Source organism: Dermacentor albipictus, chromosome 10 (genome assembly GCF_038994185.2).
Source record: "Dermacentor albipictus isolate Rhodes 1998 colony chromosome 10, USDA_Dalb.pri_finalv2, whole genome shotgun sequence".
Classification (NCBI taxonomy): Eukaryota; Metazoa; Arthropoda; class Arachnida; order Ixodida; family Ixodidae; genus Dermacentor; species Dermacentor albipictus.
In genome coordinates, this window is record NC_091830.1 from 31,246,063 (window position 1) to 31,270,087 (window position 24,025).

Here is a 24,025-nt window from a genome sequence, read left to right on the forward strand (position 1 = left end):
TAAAATGCAACAGCATCTGCGAAGATCAGGCCGATTAGCTGCCAATCAGCACACAAATCGTGTTGAACACGCGGCGACGAATCTTGCCACTTCAGTGGCCTTCAATCTAACCTGCATGCATGAGCTCGGGATCGAACATTGCTGATGGGCCACCCATACAAAAAAAAAATTTGTAGCAAGTATCCCGCAATGGCTTGCAATCTGTTGCCACATCAGCCAACTGCAAATGTTAAGTTGACTAGGCCATTAGGTCCAATCGGCACTGTCATCAGGCACACACAACTAAAGTTACAGTTTGGTGCCGAATCAACTCAAACGTATTCACAGCACCCACGCAACACTCAAAAAGATGACAAACTGCCTCGGAAACAAAAGCTAGCACACGAAGGTTGTTCACGGCCGCCATCATTGCGACACACCGTATGGGGGCCTCTCATTCCGGTGCCATTTGTAGATGCACGTCGTCTTGTTGTGGCTTTGGGCAACTTATCTCAAGACTTTGACTTGGCGCGAAAGTGTCGTGACTCGGTTGCGTGCAGTTGCGTGCAACCGGGTCACGAGAACGTCCCATGGCCCTCTAGATTTCAGAATTTTTGACAGGTGGCAAATTATGGGCCAAACCTGACAACAAAACCTGCGTGGACAGTGCCTGCTCTTTACCGTGGACACTGCTGCACCTGGAGCACATGATCGAGTCACGTGATGCGCGGTCATATTGTCTGTCGTGCAGATTGGCCTTATGATAACCTACCAGCCAAAGTTAGGCCAGACCTTTTGTATTTTAGAGAAAATACTGGAAAGCAAAACTTTTTATGCAATAAATAAATGATTACCACAAAACACAGGTGCGCTATTAAACTGAGAATCTCACTGGTATTCAGTACAAATGAACCTTACCAATTCATTAGTTCCAGAAAAAAAAATGTGATTCTATTCAACTTACATTGCATCAACAAAAAAATAGTTTCGAGACCTTTGTATACGCACTGAGTTGTAATCAGCATTGGCGTACTAATCTGGTGTTTCCTTTAGTCAGAGTGGAACTTACTGTATATCTTGATTTCTATATACGTAAGTTACTGATACCTTGCTACAGTCTTGTTACGCAATTTCAGGAGACACCCAAGCCTATTAGATTCCAAATGTACTATTCGGCCATTTGCAAACCCCTACATATAATTTCTCCAAAACAAGGGGTACACTAAAAAATGTTATTGCATTTTGAAAGGATACTCGTTGTAGAGCAGGCTACTGGCGCCAGCTTTGGTGTCCTTGAGAGAGGGCCCCATGGGCACCTCAACACCATCGGGGGTGACGACCTTGTTTTCCGGGTTTGGATAGGTCATGCCCACACCTGGTTTCCAAAAGATCAGCAAATTCCCAATGAGAAACAATGACATCTCCATTCTCGGGCAAATACACTCGCATCCCATAACGGCGGCAGCTAGGGCCCTTCATTTCATCTTTATTGTTCGATTCAGCCTGCACATGTCAGGTCCGATCAGAATATGCAATTTTCGTCATCTGGGTCTTGTACATGCCATGCCCATACTTGAATTTCGCAAGATTGGCAATGGCCAATGGGAAGCAAGGGCACGCCCATTCACCAGTTTTTCACCAACTTCACCATGTCTGTGAACTACACCTGTACACCAAAGAGCGACAGACGCGGTACTATAGTTTTAGTCTGAGAGCTCGACGAGGTGTGCTTATCTCATTTTCTATCAGAATATTCAGTGGACGACTTAGGCCATGCCCACACCTGAATTCCACTGGATTAGCAAGGCCCTCACAGAAAATATGTGCATCCTAGGATATCTGTGCTTTTGTCTCAAAAGCAGCTAGGATCCAGCATGCCAAATCATTACAGTTGAATCTCGCAATAACGAAATCAGTAGGGAATGCGAAAAAATTCGCTTTCAGAGAAATTGTTGCGAAATGGGACAGCACGGATAGGTAATACCTCGCAAAATGAAACTTTACTGACAAAATTCCGTTACACTACTTTGGACAAGTTGTGCTCGAGAATATAGAACTGCATTGCCGACAGTACAAAGTGCACCGCATACATTGATCAGCAGTGGCAGCACTGTCGTGGAGATGCATTCTCGGTCAATTGCTTTCGGAGATGCGATTACTTCTGCGAGGCTTTGCACAACTCCGCACCGGACGCAGAGCAACCGCATTCCACGCATGCAGCAGCACTTCTCCAGTGCACGCTGTCGCCCGTAGGCGCCGACGCATCCGGTGCCAAGCACGAAAGTGATCGTATCTCGTATACCCAAAGGCAATTGATCGAGCTTACGGCCCCTGTGCACAAATCTATGTCCGGCGCCGAATTCACACATGATGCTTGTCAAGTGGCACCAAAACCAGCTTTCTTGAAGCAAGGGATGCGTATTCCCAGACGATCACTCAACCACGGCCCAATGCATGGCACTCCAGGCTGCGACTGCCACCTCAAGCGCCATAAACAATTCCACATCACTGAGACACCTTGTTTTTGCTGCATTTTTCTCACCAAAGTGCACATTACATACTGCACTTGGTGTGCAAAAACCGTCATCACATGTCAGTAGCAAAATGTGTGCCACTTCAAACGGCCGCTCATCAAACAAGATGGCGGCCATGACATGTTTCCGGCACATGCGATCACTTTCTGTGTTTGGTTGTTATTGTATACAAAAATGCCAGTGCCCATGCAAGTGTAATGTGGTGGTATTTTACACAATTTCAGTACAAAGCAATTGCATTTACATACATTTTGGAGCCTGTTAGCCTTGCACGAGTAGGTAATATGCGGGGTTACGTTCCGGCAAATTTCAAAATATTGCATTATCGTGAGAATTTCGCTGTCACAGGGTTTCGTTATTGCAGGTTTCCACTGTACTGCTTGCTTATTCAGCTTGTTCATCTAATCTCACTTTCTATCCAAAAACACAACTTTCATTTTCTTTACGCAGCTAAATCTTTTAGCACTATGTTTTAATAAATGCATGAAAACAATGCACACATACATGACATCTGAAGTTAAGATTTCGTATAATGACTTCTTGCTTTCTTTTTTTCAGCAACCCACAAAATTGCACGAATGTAGGCATTCAGGTACTGTTAATTCAACTAAGGACTTCTGTTAATTCAACTAAGGTTAATTCAATTTTTCAGTTAATTCGATCCCGATTGAAGGTCCTGGCCAGCACCCATGCAAGTTTATAGGCACTTGCTTCCATTACTTCAATCCTAAAATTAGCCTTTGCCGGATAATTTGAACTTGACCAGTCAGCCCGCACCTGCCTGAGCAATATGGTGACCCCAATAGCGACCCCTTTCGTGGCAGCATTTGTCACAGAGGAGCTTAAGGAACAGCGAATTCATTGAACACACCCGATATCCCGTCGAAACCGCCCATTTTCGGCCAGCCCCAAGATTTTCAAGCAATAACTGTAGCTCACAATATCTGATTACAGTATTTACCCAATTCTAACACGTGCCTCCTCATTTCTTTTTTTTTTTTTTTCTCATGAGAACTGGGCCAGAAATTGCATGCACAGTGCAATCGGAAACGAAACTAAAATCGCCTTCACAGAGTTTGTATGTATCACTACATAACACATCTTTAACGCAGCAAAGCTGACTTTAGGAAACCAGCCACCGTTACGCAACACATATTAGACCCCTGCCTATTTCTCGAAAAAAATCAACTGCTCGTTACATTTCTGTTTTGTTTAGGAGCTTTATTGTAGGTTTTATGTCAGTTTTCTGCTTTGGACACACAGAACGTGAGCACGCATTTCATTCAAGGGTGTGCTAGAATCTGGCAAATACCACCAATTGAATGAGCTGTGTGTTCTGGCATTTTTTTTTTTCTGCAACGTGATCATTTCGACCTGGTAGACAATTCGGCCAATTTCGTCAGCCCAGTCAAGTTCGAATTAATGGAAGTCAGCCGTAATGTTAGGGTGAGGCACATACGAGAACACGCAGCAATTAGTACAGCACATGTAGTGGTGTACCTGAACTTACCCTTTGTGGAATGGTAATTAGGAGGCAATTTGGTGATGAATTCGGCATTCTTTCGCTCATACCTATGAAAACGAAAAATATTCCACTGTTATATTTTGGACAAAAGTGCACGTTGGAATAGATTAAACACGGTAAGTCGGCACTGGCCCAACAACGCGCTGCTTTCATCGCCAAAGCACATGCAAAAGTTAGTTTACAGGTTAAAGTAGCAGGCAAAAAGTTGCACCACATGTTTTCAGTGTTCCAGACACTTGCATGAATCGCAGGACAAACTGTATAAGTCATTAGTCAAGACAAGTTCTACCATTGTGTTAGCGATTATTGCAGTCATGTAGAAATGCAGTATAACAATGCAATTGATTACACAGAGGACAGCATACTGTGGTTCATAGATAACGATATGGAACTGTCTGGCAAGTGACAATGGCAAACATTAAGCATGAATAAGTTTACCTTCTGTGAGGCTAATTCTGCTGGCTTTATTTTTTATCTGACTGGGAAAATCAAAGCCACATCACTTTTTTTCTTCTTGATACAACTGCTTGAACATTACTTCTGGATGTACGATGTATTCTATAACTGGCTAAGCCAGGTAGCACTGCACCATAGCGCCAATACTTCCCAACTACAAAAATAAAAACGAGCCAAACTTAAATGCACCAAATCGTTGACCTCTCCATCTAATCCTTTTAACTACACAACAAATAATAAAACTGCAGTGAAATGAAATAAGATATGTGACTGTCTTGCCTAACGATATGTCGTATTTATTCCAATTTAGGCAGACAGCTTTTTTTTTTCAAATAATCATACACCAAACTCTAGGGTGGGCTTAGATTTGAGGATATTAAAAAATGCGCTAGTTTGTAATTGAAAATGATAAATATGGTGCATAGCTAGCAGCATCTAGAAAAGTCAGTAACACAGCCACTACAAGCCAAGTCAGTAGCCAACTGAAGTACACGAGTGACGTCGCTGTTTGGACCTGTGCCTTATCGGCGTGCCACTGGCTCATAACGTGGCGTTATCGTAATGACACCAAACAGGTGATGCCACAGTCGTGCCGCTTTCAAACGAAAAGTTGTGCTAGCCGCAGAGGTATCGTCAAATGTTCAAGCCGGGTGGGACTGCAGCATCGATGAGAAAAACGTCCGTCATTGGAAGGGGCAACAGGAGATGCTTTTTGCATGTGCCGCAACGAGGAGATGACGGCGACAATGAAGATAAGCGTGCAATAACAGAGAAGAGTTGTTGACCGAGATCACACCGCATTTAGATGCATGTGAGTCAAGCCGCACTTGTCTACAGGGACGCGAGCTTGCATGTAGTCTGGGCTATAGCGACGAGGCTAGCAACGATGATAACAGAGTGAGCTCGGCATGTTCATATTAAATAAATGCTGTTTTCATTTTGTGACTTTTTTTTGTTTGGCCTAGATTCGAGGCACATTCTTAAAAACAATTTTCTGGCTTCGGACATTCAGGGGTCGGTAGAATTGGGGACGGCCTAGATTCAAGTAAATATGGTACTAATACAATATGACGATATACTGATAGCAATATTCAGGTGGTCACTGATCCTCCAAATCTGAGCTAACTGATTTCGAAGGCACTCGGGTACCAAGTAAGAAAAATCTTGTGCCAGCCAAACAACCAGCTGCATTTCGGCGCAGTGAGAGAAAAGAGCTAGGGCTGAAGGGAACTTCTGGCAAGGCGGCCCGTGCCACCGGCGACATTTAGATGTGAAACATGGCGGCACACATGGATGGTAATTAGTGCCGTGAACGAAGCAAGAGTTAATCTGCCTTCGCCAGCACAACCATCGGAACAGGCAGGGTCACGTGACTGAAAAAAATTCGCCAACAGATTTCTCAGCTGCTGCGACGGCGATACATTGGGAGCGTCTCTCAGCGCTCTCACCAAGAGTCCCTCTATGTGAAATATGTTCTTATAGTGTTACGTGAGCGTCTCTCAGTGCTCTCACCAAGAGTCCCTCTATTGGCGGCGAGGAGTTACGGAGTCGCCCTCTATCGGAAGCGCCTCGCTGGCGTAGTATGAGGGATCACGTGGCGCGCTCCTCATAGGTTTTGCTGTCAGCGCTCACTGAAAACACCACGCGCGAGCTCTCCCGGACATTTCTGTAAGTACTTTCGAAACGAGAGAAGTTTCTTACTGTCTAAATAATAATCTTTGGCAAACTGAAAGCACACAATCGTTTACAGACGCTATCTCTTTACCGAATACGTACAGTGAACGTCACGGCGCGCGGTCGCCGTGATGGAGTCTCCCGAACCGGCTTCTTGCGTGAAAGGTAGGTAAACGCTGAGAGCAAACTATGTGAAATATGTTCTTATAGTGTTTGTATAACTAAATGGAGCGTAATAGAATGAACATGATTTTGGCTTCTAGCGCGAAGTGAAACACGGACACAGAAAGCAGCAGACAAGACGAGCGCTAACTCTCAACTAAATTTTTATTGAAACGAAGAACATATATATAGGTGATTGCATATATAGGTGATTGAATAGAATGAAGCCTCAATGCAGTGATCGCGCAGATTCGCCGTGACCGACTGCGCGTCTGCATGCTTGTCCGCGCACTGTTTCGCTTTCTCCGCGCGCGCGTTTTCGCACCGTGCCATGAACTTAAGGCCACAGAATATGAGCATTTGACAGTATACAAGCAACCATTGTTGCGTGGGCGCTATCAAAGCTGTTCAAAAATAATTTCATTGTAGAGACTTGACGCCTACGGGACTGTGATGTGCCGTCGTGACGATTCAATCTTTTTTTTCTTCTAAATTCTTTGACCTTTCAATACTATTTCTCGAGTTGCGTCGCACTGTATGTTTATCGGCATTCTCAGCGCGCAATTTCCCGATGCTCCTTTTTTGTAATCCAGTGCATTAATTCATAACACAAACATGACCATATGCCATGCTTTCTTTAAATGGGCTTCTTACCGCTGCCTTTCCACTCCACTGAACTTGCCAGTATCTATAATATCACAAGTTCATAGACTAAACCGCCATGACATTAGTCGGGCAGTGGACTCACGCGAGCGTCTCAGTGCGCGTTTTCAGAACGTCGCGGTCCGGGCGCCGTAGCAGAAATCTTCCTCGCATCTTGGCTTGCTGCATACCCGAGTTGTAGCCGATGACTGTTTACCGGTTTTATGTTTCGCGAGCCAAGCTTCACCCAGCTTGTCCTGCGGCTACGTGCGAATAAGGCTGACACCGACCTCCGTTACGTGCGTCCGGCCCTGCGGCACCGAGCAGTAGCCTACCATGTCGCGCGCCTTCAAAGGCAGCCACTACCTATTGTAGTGCTTGCAAGCGTTGTAAAGGAGACACTTGAAGGGGGAAAATTTCGCCACTAAATGAGGACCGCAGCGTACGAAGGAATTTAAACTCGTTTTCAGCTCGCTTTGGCGCGCCCGAAGCAGCCGACGCGGCCGCTATGTCCACGTGATCCCTCCTAGCACGTCACGCCGACGGTGGCGCCAGCTTTTCCAGTGGTGGAGCTCGAGGCCAATAGGAAAGAATAATCCAAATTAGCTGAAACGCTCCTTTTGACCATCAAAACAAAGTCGGCCTTTTGGGAACGCTTTAGAGAACTTGAACACGGCCGTCCGAATAAGTCACAACTTCTCCATCTCTCCCGACGAATATTCTATCAAACTCACATGTTTCCCAGAGCAACTTCGCAAAGCAGCAGCAGTCCCACTGGATTGCTGGGCGATGTACAACAGTAGTTGGCACTCTTGGAGACCATGTCGGCAAAATAGATACCTTTGCCAAACATGTAGCCAGTCTGCAAGGAAAAAAGAGCAAAGAAAAAGAAAGGAAAGGAAAAATACATAAGGTCTTGGGCAAAGTGCATGAACTCGCAAAGCAATTGCCAAGAACATGCTTCTTACAAACTGTTCTCTCACATGTTCAGCTATTACAGTCGAACCTCGATATATCGAACAGCGCGGTGATGGCAAAATAGTTCGATATAGCCAGAATTCGATATATAAAATCACGTAGAAAACGCGTCAAAAACTAGCACAAATCAATCAATGAACCAATCGTGACGCAATAGATACTCACATGAAGCTTCAAACAAAGTATTTATTTCGTTCGCTGAAAGTACTGAAGCAGCGTAGCCTTATTCATATTGGCAACCGCGTGCTTGACCACGGCGTCCTCAACATAGTCCAAACGCTCCACAAGAGACGGTCCAGTGCCTTCTATTGCGCCGCAGTAGCGGCGTACAACGGCCAAAGCAGCTACAGCGTCAGTTGCAGTCGGGAGCGGGGCAACATCAGCGCTTGCTGGATCAGCCTCGGCAGCGTCTTCGTTTGGCCGCTCAGCAGTCACTTCTGCCGCGATCTCACGTCTGTCAACTCTGCCACTGTTCCGGTGCTGTCATCACCGCCAACGAAGTCCTCAATGCACATGCTGTGTGGCTCAGCACCGACAAAGCGCTCCGACTGGCTCCACGGCCGCCTCGATCACGCGCGCATGGCGGGGGCGCGGGCGCGCGTGATTGAGGCGGCCGGGCCATAGAGAAAGAATGGCCGGGCTGGCTCACGGCCGGTCTCTAGGGGAGCGCGCGCCTCGAGACGGGCTCGTGGCTGGCTCCAAACCGCCGCGTGTGTACGCCGCTACGTTCAAATGGCGCCCTCGGCGCAACCGATGTGGGAGCTGTCGTACGCAGCAGTCGGGAACGCCCATCGCGCCGCCGCTATCTTCGAGAGTGTTGCGGGAAAGCTCGCCTCCTGTCAACAGAGCGCACTTGGTCTGGGGCGGCGGAGTTCGATATATCCATTTTACATCCGGCCCCGTTCGAAATAAAAAATTAAAAATGCGTGCGATTTTCCACGTGATATAGAAAGTGTTCGATATACGCAATAATTCGATATATCCGTGTTCGATATATAGAGGTTTCACTGTATATTGAATTTTGTTCGTCTTCAAATGTAGCTTAGAAGGGTAGCAGGTTGTGCTAGTTGGTCACACTAAAGTTCAAACTAAAATCACGCTAAAGTTCATCGTGATATGAGCAGAATTTTATGCTCCGATATGCACAGAACTTTCTATGGCATTCTTTACACGAGGGATTGGAAAAATTGAATTTCAATCAGAAAAAATATATTTCGTTAAATTTGATAGTCGGCAACGACAGATACAGTTATATGTCAGATCAAAGATATTCTCACATCAGCAGTGCAAAGATTTTGCATCCACTACTCGCAGCTAATAGTGTCGCCCGAAGGGGACGACACTATCCTAAAGAGCACAGGCAGACAGAAGCAAACGCTTCGCCTGCCTCTTGCTTAACGTGTATCCAAAACTCGAAAGGTGAGCTCCAGTGCTGAACATGTGAGAATGCACATGAAGCCACAGCCAGTTCGGCTTGCCCAACCTTACCTCCAACATCTAGCGCGTGACCCGCATGTGTGACCAAGAGACGCGCACTCACTTGCATAACACAAGGCATCCTTGCCTTCCACCCCCATGAGAATGTGGCTGACATAGCCATCAATTGAGCCCGTGACCCCTCACTAGCTCCTGCATCTCAACTTGGCGATGCATGCTACACAACCCCATGATAAGCATCATCTTCAGCTGTCATGCGCACTTAAAGGGAAGCTGAAACGGTTTTCAATTTCCATGAATTGCTGGAATTGGGAAGAACAGACCTAATAATTTATGGTTCCGAAATTTTTTTCTTCGTTTTGTTAATATAAGGGGCGGAAATCGCTTTCTAAATCACCCCCGCGGACACGCCCCCATCGCTTCCCGGAGCGCCGGGTGCGGTGGTTGCCAGAGGAGAGAACCGGCGAGAGTGACGTCACCGGCGGGGACCGAGCTGCCGGACCGGCGTGCTGGCATGCGCTGGCATGCCTCTTTCCGTCCTGCGCTTTACTGAACGATGCTACGAGAGATTTGCCGCTGCCGCCGCTCACGTTTGTTTTGCGATTTTCGTAAACTGTTCTTTCCTTCTGTGCTGTGCGAGTGCCTACAGCCAAGGGCGCCCAACATGCCCTCGTTCTGTGCAGCATTCGGCTGCGCGAACACACGCGGGCGAGACGATGTGGTGTTTCACAGGTTCCGAAGGACAAGAAGCTTGCAGCGCAGTGCGGTGAGGAGAGATAAGTTCGTGCCGCCGAAATCAACTGTGCTGTGCTCGGACCATTTCCGCGATATCCGGATAGCCTTACGACAAATGCGGAAACGCGTTGTTGCTAGCGTTGCTATACTCCGTTTCATACATCAGGTGAAACGCTGTGGAGGCTTGAGATACTTCTTGCAGTGGCTGCGTTCGCACTTAGAAAAAGTTCGGTGTTTCTTGACCCGATTTTTTAGAATACTTTTCATATATAAGCTCAGTTCTGCATGAAAAAAAAAAAGATTTTACCGATAGAAACAATCCGTGTACTTATACGGCTGCTAACAGGTTCTTTTATATCAATTTTCTTTTCGGCATTCTTTAATTGCAGCCCGTCGCGGCAGCTTCACGTGCATGCTCGTGCGAGCAAACGCCGCTGGCACGCTGCGAACCATAGACGGAAAAGCGCGCAGTAATAAATTTTGGTAACCGGACTTCGTGCGTAGCTTCCACAGCGTTGCACCTGAGATATGAAATGGAGTATAGGCTTGCCTAGTGACATTCGACGTACGGTTGCAGTTATCATTTTTACCACACGGCGGTGCTAAAACTGCCTAATATCTTTATGTCAACACTAGCATGGAGCGCGCATACCGATTCTTGATCGAGCCACAATCGCAAAGTCGTCGAACCACATTCTGAATATTGCACATATAATCCCCCTGACCATCTCGATCTGGATGGGTAGATAAGCAACTTCCATGACTGTACCTCGCAGCACCGCATGTGCGCGCTTTGAAACGCGGCACTTATGTTCACGATCGTGTATCAACGCTCAGAAAACCACGGGACTTTAGACAAGCAGCGGCAAGGTGCTTGACATCGCGGAATTGTACCCGTGTTTACAATCTAATGAGAAGTTAGTGCTTCGGCATTCTTCCAGCAGCAAGTTCCCAGTGACACTTTAGCGCATTTTTTCTCCCGTCATTGGAACGTGCAGCTACATGAAAAAAAAAGCATACGTAACAGCTAAGATTTCCAACGCGCGAGAAGGTGCACACATCGCTCTTGCTTTTGGCACACTCAACATCATCGTTGCCGCCGTTGCCGCCATCGTTTTCCGTATCGGCTGTCGGTTCGAACATGTACGGCGAAAATATAAGCTGTCCGAGACAGCGAGAACGTTCCATAATGCTTACAACTCAGCTATGAAGCCAGAACAGAGCAGCGTGCTGCGCTCTGAAACGGCGGCGCCGACCGGCGACTGCCGCCATTGACGTCACAGCGGCTCCGACCAATCACGGGCAACAGCGGCGTTCGCGCGATACCCTGAGGCGCTGGTGCGCGTTTTCATGAAAAAACAGCTGCTTGCGATTGTTTCCGCCGTTTTTGAACGAGATATTCGTGTTCAGGGGACTCAAAACTGTAGAATGCCGCAGAGAACTCATTTTTTTCGAAAAGTGTTTCAGCTTCCCTTTAAGGGTCTTGAAAACTTTTTTTTTATTTCTTAACATATCTTTCTGAAAATTGGCATGTAGATATATCTTTGAATGCTGATCCCAAATATATATTCAGATTTTATATATCTCATCTAGAAATGAGGATATTGCAAAATAATTTATCCCACATAGGTCTTTTCTTACGGGCCATTATGATAATTTCTTAATTAAAAAAACCAGTTTTAAAGAATAGCTGTCATTTCCAAGGGCCCACTGCACATCCTAAAGCTAAAGCCATCATGCAAGGGTCAACTTTGTTGGCCACACAAGAGGGCACAACAAAAGGTTCGTGATGGTGAAAGAGGAGATCACGACGTCGTGACCATCAGAAAGCGTGGCATGCAGTATGCAGAAAGATTTTGAACGAGCCATCCCTCAAAGAGCAATGACCAAATGAAAAACGTACCACAGGTGCCTCGGGGGGAGCGATGCGCAGCCCCTGGGAGAGGATGCCCGCAAAGTTTGCAAGCCGCGACCCGTGCCAGAGCAGCTTGCGGTTGGGTAGCTTCCGGAAGGGCTTGTAGCGCTTCGCCTCGCCGTCTTTCACCACTTTGAACAGCTGAAGAAAGCAAAGCAAACAAGGCAATTAAAAACGGTTACTTGGGCTTGATGTTTTAAGCACTACAGCGGGCCACGAGGCAAAGACTTTCATACCTAGATCACCAGAGGAGAATCTGGTGCTTGTGTACGGGTAGCTATTGGGGAAGTGCAGTTGAACAGTTAATCCAGCATGGATTACTTCGTCCTTCTGGCTTCAAATGTTCTCGTAACTTCCTATGTATCAAATTCATTCTACGACAATGATTAGCGTCACTGGGCCTCTAATTGCTACCTTTCAATGGTTGTGCACAACAAATCAATCAAATTGTGGGGTTTAACATCATAAAGCAGCACAAGGGCTATTAGAGATGCCGTAGTATGGGGGGGGGGGGGGTTCCGGATTATTCAGACTGCCTGGGGTTCTCAAACATGCGTTAAACCTGAGCACACCGTCATTTTTGCACTCGGCCCCCATCGGAACGCAGCTGCCGCAGCTTGGAATTAAGCCTGTGACCAAAACGCCAAAACAAAGCAAAACACAACAAAACACAACAGTCACTAAGCGACTTGAAGGGTAGGTTTTCACAACATCAGAGAAAGGAAGACTGCATTTACACAGGTAGCAGAGCAAAGTCAAGCAAACATTCTTTTCTAGTTATTGGACACTCATATTATATGGGTCCATTTCTGTAGCTGCTGCAATACTCAAGTATTGCTAAACTGTTATTAATGGTGACTACTGTATGTTCCCGTGTTTAACCAGCACCAAACATTTTTTTTTTTTTTTAATGTAGCAGTAATGTCCGGGTGTGGGCTATTTGTGCCTTTCACCTTGTGGCGTGGCTTCACGGCATCGCGACGCGCACCGCCGTGAAGCCGCATATCAAGGCAGCACAGTGTGCGCTGTTGTAAAACCACAGCTCAAGGCAGCGTGGAATGCGCTGCCGTGAAGCCGCACCTCAAAAATTATGGGGTTTTGCGTGCCAAAACCACTTTCTGATTATGAGGCACACCATAGTGGACTCCAGAAATTTCGACCACCTGGGGTTCATTAACGTGCACCTAAATCTACGTACACGGGTGTTTTCGCATTTCGCCCCCATCGAAATGCGGCCGCCGTGGCCAGGATTCGATCCTGCGACCTTGTGCTCAGCAGTGAAGCCGCACATCAAGGCAAGGTTCTCCACATTCAGTTTAGTCATCTCCTAGGGAACCCCACTCATCCCCAACTCTGTTTGTTGAAGCTCCCTTCTCCCCACCTTCATGGTCGCCCATTCTGCTTCTCTTTAGAGGTTGCCATTTAGTGCTAACCATTTAGAGGTTAGCAAAGTGCCTGTGGCAATAGCAATAGTGCATGCAGCGCCAGCAAACTAGAACTTGGATCACGATTAACTGCACTCAACGGCTGTCCTTTACAGCACAGCAGATTATCAGCATTGCCGAAGAGGGGGAGGGGAACAGAGCCACTGGCCAAAGATACCACTTGGACGAGTCATGCATCCATGAATGGACACTGTTTTTCCAAAGATGTGAGTGTTGTTGTACGAAGTTTTTGCATGGTTTATACACACAGACCTTTTCCTAATTTTTTTTTCTTTGCGAACTGTTGTAATTGGGGTTGTGGGTTATACATGGTGGCGGGTTACACACAAGAAGGATTGCTGGCAAAGGTTTTATTTATTCATTTATTTGCTTTTTTGGTTATTTATTTATCTATTTATAATGACTCAAGGGCCCCATGACAAACATTACATAAGAGATGGGTACAGTCACAGTGAACAAAATACATGAGGATGAGAACCATAGTACACGCGCTCTTATGCACTATCGAGGGTAGACTAACAAATCTTCTAGAATCACTTCAGAAAAGGGTTGCTCATCTTATTTTGTCAAATTACGCATGCAATGTAAGCGTGTCATCAATGAAACTGACCTTTGAAATGCCAGACCTTGCCATACATCTTAAGTTTGTGCGCTCATGGCTCTTTCATAACATTTAGTAAAATAATCGTGTCTGTGAAAATAAGCTGTTCCTTCGCCCATCCTACATTCGACCTCGCATTGATCATCAAATGACTGGAACCAGCTTCCTGCCTCCACCTCTGCCATTTGTGATGCCACTAACTTCAAGGAGGTTGCCGACCACCACATAGGTACTCACCGCTACACTCAGTACTGCCACCGAAGAGTATGCAAATAAAAAATAAATAGACTCGATTTCTTCAGTGGCAGATTTGAAGCCAGCAGGGTCAATGATTGCTGCAGTATGGTTGCAAACATAATTCCAGTCACGCACAGTGCGTATAAAGAAAGGATTGATGGAACGTTGTGGTATGGACACATAGAGGGACAATGGCATTTGGGTGGGTGTTGTAGGACACATGTTGGACGAGTATGACGGGTTCGCTGCTAGGCAGTAGCAAACAAGAAAGCTTGTGATAAACGTTTACTATAGATATTATCTGACAGTCGGCCAGAGCAGAAATATCAAGTTGCAATTTTAGCACCAAGATACTAGAGTTCCAAAGGATGTGCTTCTGCCATTAAATTTAAACAACCGGAGCTTTGTAGACCAGTTTCTAAAAACGCAGTGGTCCCAAGTTTACGTTTTGAAGTGTGGATTAGGCCACCGTTATAAATGCAGACAAACCTGGAAACACAATGTGTTCCAGCCGTCTTCTTTTTTACTTGTTCGTGCTTGAACTTATGTTGGTAGTACAAGCATGCTTTTTACCTCGAGGATCTCCAGCTTGTAAGAGCGATGCGTCTCGGCGTGTGTCGTCTCGACGTACTTGCTCAGCAACGAAAACTCGTCGTGCGACCGGTCCAGCACCTGGATGTCCGCCCTCAGCTGGCTGTAGTGGAAGTCCACGGGGTGCAGCTTGTCCTCCTCGGTGTCACCCTCGTTCTTGAGCAGGTTGACAGCCACCTCGATCTCAAGCAGCGAGCTCAGCATGTTGACCTTTTGCTGAATGTGCGTAGGAGGAAACCAGAGAGACACGTGTTGGCAACCACAGCGATGCCCACGAATCACGTGCCCGCATTAACATTACAAGGGGGGCCCTAAAATACATTTGCTTGAAACCTGAGCAAACCACTAGCAAGAATGCAATGTCTCAAGCAATATCTTCCCGAATAACTTTTTGAAAAGGACCTAATAAGAACAAAGATGACATGTAGTCTTGTGCAAGAAACATGCCCCTAAATTTGGGCCTAAATATCCCAGAAAAAAAATTACTTGTGTATGGGCCACATCCCTACATTCCTCATGCGCGCATGTCTCAGCCCCAACCATGCAGCAGTGTTGACGCAATCAGAATCCTCACCAGTTACAATCGCACTAGACAACCTTTTGGCAGGAAGGTCACTGGCCTAACTGTTAGCATTGACACAAAATTACTTTCCTGGCGCCTCACAGTTTGTGCCATTGCACTTAAATACAGTGCCGTCTTTCACAGACAGCTGGGCACCAATATGTGACACTTCGTATGTCACTGCTCCTGCGCAAGCCGAAAAGCTTGTGCATGTTTTATAGCAGTTTGCTCACGTCTTGCGCGAAAGCTCACATAGTTTTGTAGCATGCAACCTCACGCATGGCATGAAATCCAAGCCTGCGTACAAGGACAGCTTTACCTTTGAACAGCGCAATACCAGTGCAACCCATAGATGCATATCAGACTCCTCTTCGGTTGTTTGCAGTCATCAATTACCACATTTACTTGCATAAAGAACGCACTCGCATTATGAACGCAGCCCCACTTTTTCAATCAAGAAGTATGTGTGTGTGTGTGGGTGTGGGTGTTTTTTTTTTTTTTATCTCGCAGAATGATTGCACCCTGAACTTGCTGCCACAAAGTAGGAAGCACACGGTACGATTTGGCGTCTGATATGGCGTCCGGCGGGTGCAATTGTGTCTGGCGCCATGTCAGACGCCAAATTGTACTGTCTCCTACTTTTATTGCGATCGAAATTATACGGACGTTCCAGGCGCATTTCTGCTGCTGTCGTCACCATGCGCTGCACGGTGTAGGTGTGAGTGAAGGTGCGTGAGGGAAGCCGATGGTCGCGGCTGAATCTTGCGCTCCATTTTTCGTCACGCAAGAGGCCCCGAGGGGGGAAGGGGCGGCAGCGTTGTGTTCTGGCAACTGCGTATTGCACAACCGCACCCGAGGGACGCCAACAATCGCGGCTCAATCTCCCACGTATGAGGGAATAAAGCAGGAAGGAAACACACGGTCTTCCGTCGCGCGCATGGCACTGGCGGGTGGGAAGGCAGGGGAGGGAGGGCGTTTTTCTCTGGCGCCTTATCTTCAAAGCGATCTGCGTCGGGGGCTGAGTCGATGGCAGCTGATACCTTTGTGTGTGCAGCGTTCTCGCCGCACAGTTTGCAGTGAAGCGAATGTTTGCAAGTTGATACGTCTGATAAAACTACTGTCCTTACTTCGTGTAGCTGTCCACACATTAGGTATCGTAATCGACGGTTCACATTTCAGGCAAAACTGACTTCTTTTAGAGGTGGCCGCAGAAAAAAATAATTGCTCATAATTTTACCCTCAACTTTGCACATATTTTTCAGGAAAGTGCGTTCATTATGTGAGTAGATAAGGTAAACACCGGCTAAATGCACGTCCCAACTCTCCAGTTTTTCTGACATACATACTGGTTCGTGAAGCATATGTACACCACTTAGGTTGTCACCCAAGGGCTTTGCTCTCGCTATGTACAGTACGTGATCATGCAGTGGGCTTTTGTTGCTCGAAGTATTGTCTGAAATGTACGCAGGCATGATTAATTGTAACACTGTTTCCATGCTGCTTGAAAACTCTGGCAGTTTTTTCACAGTGCAATGTCCAAGCATGTGTCAGAGCCCAGAGTCATCTTGTAACAGCGCTCTAGCAGTGAGCCAGGCGCTCCAGCTCCATGGTTACATGCCAACAAGAACAAATGCAGCAGCAAACTAATCAAAAACAAAGGCTTCCCAAAATCGTCACAGACAAACATGTCAGTTTTTGAAAGCAAATGAAAATTTATTTACTACACTCGTGTGCGGTCTGCACCCTAGAAATTCGTGCCCAAATTTATGGGGGGGGGGGGGGGAGTGTGGCCTTGCACTAAAATATAAGTACCCCATACAAAAGCATGCTGCACAGACCCCGATCATGAGCCCAAAACAAACGAGGTATCAAAAGCTGCGAAGGACAAACCTCAATAAGCTTGTCATCCTTGAGTAACGTCGGTTTGCTCATGCCAAAGTCGTGTGGGATGAGTGTGTAGAAGCGGTTCGAAGCGTCCGTGAACTGGTTGTCTGATCCGCCGGACTTGATGAGCTGCACAAAGAACAAAATTAAGAACTCATTGAATTGGGTGGGGATTTTGAACAATGTCAGAGACTTCGGAAAACAACTCCAGGTTTTTCCCACATTTTGAGGCAACAGCTGCGTCTTATTCCTTAAAACTGCTTCCTACCAGTGTTCGCAGTCAATTCACAAGATATCTTGTCGTATATTGAGAACACCAAAAAGCAGCAAACACAAAATTGCGATGCACAGCCCTATTTTAGGTGATACAGCAATACAGTAAAACCATCTGTAACAAACAGACTTACGAGCTAAACATAGTTTGACATGCCAGGTGATTCAATAGATCCAAACGCGCCTATGATGAACTTATACAAACATTTGTGACGCGTTCTTTATACAGTGGCACCCCACTGATACATTCCTCACTGCTGTTTTCCTGCCTTCTGCCTCACATTATCATGGTCTCAACCTGAAGCTCATTCACTCCTATGTGTAACGTCCCAATTTTATACATTTTCATTCTCTAATGTTCCCGCCTCCTACATTGCATATGAACGCAGTAACCGTGTAAGCTTAGTTGTATAGAATCAAATTCACTCTCGCATCATGCTTCAAGACAATAAATGTATACTCGCGATTAAGTTTGTAAAGGCACGCTTGTGGCATTACCTATAAATTCCGGAAGTAAGCAATTGTCAGTCCCAATAAGCACGTCTTAGTGCAATTGCACTTTTTACAGATTTCCTGCTCGGCTTCTCCACAATACAGTTGTGTTATGCAGTGAAGCATATGCAAAATATTGCGGTGAAGCACTTTAAAAGCGTAAAGGGGTCGTTGTTATTGAACGTTGTACCGTATGTACATGATTTTCATGCAACCCCAAATCTAACAAGCACCCAATTTTCAAGGGTCTTAAGTAAGAAAAAATGCTTCCCACTTTCATGATCAGGAAAAAATCAGAAGTGCAAAATTTGCCTTCCCAGAAAGGAAGCTTTTTTCTTCTGTAATGAGTTTTTATAATGAAAGTGGTAAGTCATCATTGCCATTTGCCCTTCACTGGCCACAGGTGCCAAGCCACACAAGGCAGTATTTTAGAGCGAACACTTTTAGAGATCCTACTGACTTTCTCGAGACTTTACGATCCTCTGCATTAGACTTGTCAAAGTTAGACGGCCGGCCAGGAGCGTTCCTGGCCCCGTGCGCAGACAGTGAGTTTGGCACAGCCCCATAAATGCCGGCGGCCCTATATGCTGATGCATCCAATGGCAAGTCACACAAAATCTCGCAAAAGTGATGGCATCTCCGAAAGCGATTGACCGAGAATAACGCTCCAGATCAGAGTCGAGCACAAAATGAGCCTGCAGCAAAGAAAAAATGTTCTATCCATCTTGTGATGGCAATGACACTGCATCTGATGGCTCTGACAGCAGCCAGTTGCCGACTCCACAAATGAGGTTTGGTTTTGTATTCAACTGCAATATGTGGGCAATTTCTAGACCAATTTTCTCAGAAAGAAGGTGCATGATAGATTTATGTAAATACGGTATGTCTCCCTTAATTAGTCAATGACCGATTTTCTGAATGCCCGATTTCAGACATGCCCAATAATTCGGACAGTTTCGTGGCACCACCACGTACACCAGAGTCAATGTAGAAGAATGTCTGAAATTTCGGATGCAAGAACCCTTCCGCATCCGATTTTCTGGACTTTGTGCCGTGACTGCAGGTCCGAAACAGCATTAATCGACCACTGCCACCATTTTGATTATATCATCGCCTCGAACCAGTGTTCTGACACACACATCAGCTGGTAGCCATAGCCACCACTACAGCAACGGTAGGCCTAGCTGCTTCGACATTAGCTATTAAGCTTCTTGCCATTTGGTGCCACAATTATCATTGAAAGAATTCACAGCTGTCAGCAATGACACCAACTCCACCTTTGTAATCCTTGCCAGCGGCTTCAAAACTTAGCACAGTACATTGCATAAATGCCAGTTCCCACCTCAACACAGCAGTGTTATGAGGTGAAGCATATGCGAAGTATTGCAGTGAAGCTTAACAAAAGCGGGAAGGGGGCAATTGTCACTGGACACAATATGTACTCCTTTTTTATGCATGCATGCACCTGCAGTCTCCCGCCACAGCATGAGCACTGATATGCCTAATAAGTGTACTAGCAGGCCTTCAGAGCTTTTACGGATGTGCCTGTGGCAATTTGAACCCTTAGGGGCAGCAAAAGGCACGCATTCGTCTTTTACGGACTGCCCAATGTTTCGGACATTTTCACTGCTCCTGGGAGTCCAGAAAATCGAACATTGACTGTATACATGTTCGTGTTTAATTGCAGAATGCTCGCAAACCCTGCATTGGCAATCGAAACTCAGTATCTGTTCTAATTATGCGGGGAAAGCTTTCCCTGGCAATTATTGCATTCCCCAACTTTGCATTAATTTTTCGTAGAAAAAGGTGCGAGTATTAGGTGAGTAAATACTGTAATAACTGTACTGGCAGCTATTAAGTGATGTTTCTGACACTGCTGCGGTAATGTGGAGCCTTCCTCACTGTTACATCATTTCGGCGACTCCTTGAAAAACTTAAAGAAGTTCTGCTGTATATGGATCTCCGGTGAAGAAAAGAAACAAGGAAGGAACCCACATACTGAAGACAAATCTGTGCATGGTAGGCAATAATTTCTGCCTGTGCCTAAGCATGAGAACATAAAAATAATCCCCGCATGCCACATTTGTTGCATGCAGTGGCCGGCCTGAGCTTGTTATATTGTATGTCCAGTTCGTTACGAGGGAGTTACTTTACATGAATATCAGTCAGTAAGTTTCATGGGTTCCATGCGAAGAATAATTCGTTTTATCTGGGTCTGCTGACTCTGCTTCAACTGTAATGTGACAGATGTGATGGCAGCACACGAGTCGCACCTTACAGTTTGAGTTGTTTCTGTATGATGCCTGAAATTAGGCATTATCTCTGAAGTCTCATACCCTTGGCAGTGGTGATTCGCCAAGCAGGAATGAACAAAAACAGAATGTTAATGACATAGTAAGCATGGGCAGGGTGCGCAACCTTGAAATCCATTAGCACAGAAAAAAAGAAAGATACTGCTGGCACAGCAGTGTAGCTTGGTGCAAGGCACAAATAAGCAGGAGACAAAGCAGTATATACTGTGCGTATTTACTCGCATGCTGATCGCACTCGCGTAATGATCGCACCCCTGAATATTGTCCTCAAAATTCGATTTTTTTTATTTCCCATGTAATGATCGCACCCCGAACTTGCCGCAGCGATATGTTGTGTGCCAAGTCTAGCTAATATTGATCGCGCTTACCATCTGTCGAATGCTAAGCAAACGACTCTTCAAGACAAACCAGGCAGTCTGCACGCACCAAACATTCTTAAGTAGATGCCTCATTTCATTACTTTCAGCACTTCCATGACTAAAAAAAAGCTGCAACCAAACTTGCCTTTATTATGTGTAGGCTTTATAATGGTTGTGGTCAACAACAAAAAAGGCTCCTTTCGGTTCTTCTCATCTGCACTCGTGGGCAACCAACAAATCGCAAGCGGCAACGATAGTAACCACGTTTACACTGCTACGTTAAAAGTGTACCCTATCCATATGCCGACGCTTGTAACACAGCTAAGATATTCACCCACCCTTAGCAGAAACGTGCCGTATTTAGGATAGTAGTGAAGACAGATGCCGCAGTTTCCGCAGCATGCCGGCCATGTGTTTCTATGTCACTGGCAGCAAAGCGCGCCCATCTGTTTCTGTCCCCTCAAAGTGGACATGGCAACGTTATTGCCGAAAACTTGCCGATATTAACGATATTATTCATTACTGATACGGAAGAAACTGTCTCAATGCACGTAATGTACTCACGAGAAGAAAAAAAATCGCGTTCGGCGCGTTTGGCTTGCTTTGCTGGCCGCCATTTTTGTTTTGGTGTCCTGCAGCAAATGCGGGCCGAAAAAATTTTTTCTTTTCGAGGGAAATTTGACCCGCATAATGATCGCACCCCTGATTTTGCGTCAAATTTTTTGACAAAGAAGTGTGATCATTATGTGAGTAAATATGGTAGTTATTTCTCTGACATGCATAAACATCAAAGAATCCCTCTAGTTGCCACCTGTTAAACATGCAGATAATCGTCGCAGCAAAGACAACATAATGCTTGGCTGAAAAACAGCAAAACTTTACAAGGATGGAGAAAGAATAAGCACACACCAGTGCCAACTCGTAACCCTCACTGAATCAAGTTGCGAGTCAGTGCCAGGAGTCTCTATTCTTTCTTCACTTGTAAAACTGCACTCTTTTCCCATAATGCATCTGTTCCAAATCAGCCAAATGTCAGCTCTGACAAAGACAACATGATGACACAAATGCAGAATTTGAGAGAACAACAATGGTAACATTTAATAAGAGAAAGATCTACACATGGCAGTACCCTGACAGGGGCTTTGCACACTACCTCCTTTACTATGTGCGATAAAGCGCAGAAACACAGTGTAAATCTGTATAAAATAAATGTTAATTGTCATGTACCATGCTCCACATTTCTCACGGCAGATGTATCCACGCAGAACATTGGAATGAAACAGCAACTCACCTCTGCGAGCTCTGTCAGCACCGAGTATGCCTTCTGAATCTGCCGCTTTGACAGCTTTCCCAGTGGCATCTTGGTCAAGTCAATCTGCAAGACAGATCATCATAACTACAGTGAAGTCTCGCCGATACGATCTTCATGGTAGCAGGAAAATAAAATGCATCATGCAAAAATCGTATTATCCGAAGCAAGCTCAAGAAGTATGAAAACAGGTATGACCTGTGAAACTCAACAGCAAAGGTTCGTGTGGAGCCGAACTATACTGATCTGTATAATGTGTTATGAGGAGCAACGACACTTGACGCCACACAAAGTGCAGCCAATGCACTTTTATTTAGCAAAGTTGAAATAGCTTGCCAGTTCGCACCGAACTTTCCTCTTTTGGATGTCTGTAAGAAAGTTCACGTGGGAGTTAAAAAAAGAAGCTGCCGTTCCCACACTCAACTGAGCAGCGGCACAGCACCAGTCGGTGTGGCCGCACTGTCTCAGCATAGTTTTACCGCCGGTGGCAAGCCGCATGGCTTTTTCCTCCATTGTGCCTGGGGCTTGACATGTTCATGGGTCATTCAAATGTTACTTTAGCTAGCACACCGGAATATGAAGCTATGCACTTTAGAAATACCAGTAATAGCCCACACTTCTGTGGCCGTATTACAGAATTTCAGGTGAAAACGTTATCGCAATAACTGTATGAAAATCAGTTGCATCGGTGAGATGACAAAAAAATCGGTCGGATGACGAAAACCTGCCCGGTTGGTTGCACACTGGGTGTCCGATCCGGCACTAGTATAGGTGTTGGGTTTGTCGCTGCCTGAAATCTACCGAAAACTATAAACACTTCATTATATCTGAGCTTGGTACTTCTGGACTCTCTACTATATTCAATGCACGACGCTGCATGCTGCGCCAGCTGTACTGACGCAGAGGTCTGGCTGCAGGTCTTCTTCGACACCCTGGTCCCACGGTCGCTTCAGGGCTGCCGACGCAAGCTGTGTTGCAGCCTGTTGCTTGTTCCCTGGCTTACAGTCGATACCAACCACACCAACACACGTTGCAGGCATCGCTCAAAAATTGTTGCAGAAATACCCTGTACAGCTTCACTCTAAAGCTCTGATGCCCCATTGCTGCACTACCCGTGACAACCCACCTCGAACTCGAGCATGGTCTTCTCAAAGTTGTTCATGTCAAAGATCATGCAGATGAGCTCTTGAATGGCCATGTGCAGCTTGGAGTCCTTGCTGGGCTTCAGCTGCTTCTTGTCGACGCTGTCCTGTAAAAAGGACAACGCAAAAAAGACAACACAAGATGCAATCAGTAAAGGTAAAAGCAGTCATTGAAGTGCTGGATAAGTGCCTGCTCCTGTTTGTCTTTCTCCCTGCTATGTGTACTGAAGCATAGCAATGAAAAAAAAAAATGGGATAGAATGAGCACTCAAAGAATGAAAAGGTATTGTTTGTTCCTTCAATGAGTTCCACTACGTACTAGTAAAAAATAAATGAGAAAAATATGACCACTTCCTCGTGACTAACATACTGACATGCTCCAGCTATTCAGCTACAGACTGTCAAACAGGTCAGTGAACACGACACCCACATGACTTTGTAATGATTGCAGCTGACCCTCAAGTCTCTGGGTTTACTCCCACATGGCTCTATAGTGACTCTGCAGCTGATGCACGTGACTCTCGAGTTACTCCCACGTGACTCTGTCGTGATTAATGCAGCCTGACACACATGACTGTAGAGTTACTCGCACGTGACTCTGTAGCGAGTGCACTGACCTACATAATTTGACTTACTCCCACAACTCTGTAGCTGACTCACATGACTGAAGCGGTTCCCAAAGGACTGTAGTCCCACGTAACTGGAGTTATTATCACATGACTCTGTAGTGATTAATGCAGCTGAACCACGGCTATGGAGTGAACAGGATTCACACACGACC

General features: G+C 45.9%; 1 protein-coding gene across 1 annotated transcript in view; it reads right to left on the bottom strand.

Moving 5' to 3' along the window:
- The window catches only part of Parp1 (Poly-(ADP-ribose) polymerase), a 68,234-nt gene that overhangs the window by 3,240 nt on the left and 40,969 nt on the right, over positions 1–24,025 (bottom strand). The window contains exons 17-24 of the mRNA XM_065444671.2: positions 23,229–23,351; positions 22,085–22,168; positions 17,364–17,486; positions 14,894–15,127; positions 12,026–12,178; positions 7,707–7,834; positions 4,024–4,085; positions 1,234–1,354 (exon numbers count right to left, since the gene is read on the bottom strand). Of these exons, the coding sequence (XP_065300743.2) occupies positions 1,234–1,354; positions 4,024–4,085; positions 7,707–7,834; positions 12,026–12,178; positions 14,894–15,127; positions 17,364–17,486; positions 22,085–22,168; positions 23,229–23,351 (1,028 nt within the window). The remainder of the gene's footprint in view (positions 1–1,233; positions 1,355–4,023; positions 4,086–7,706; positions 7,835–12,025; positions 12,179–14,893; positions 15,128–17,363; positions 17,487–22,084; positions 22,169–23,228; positions 23,352–24,025) is intronic.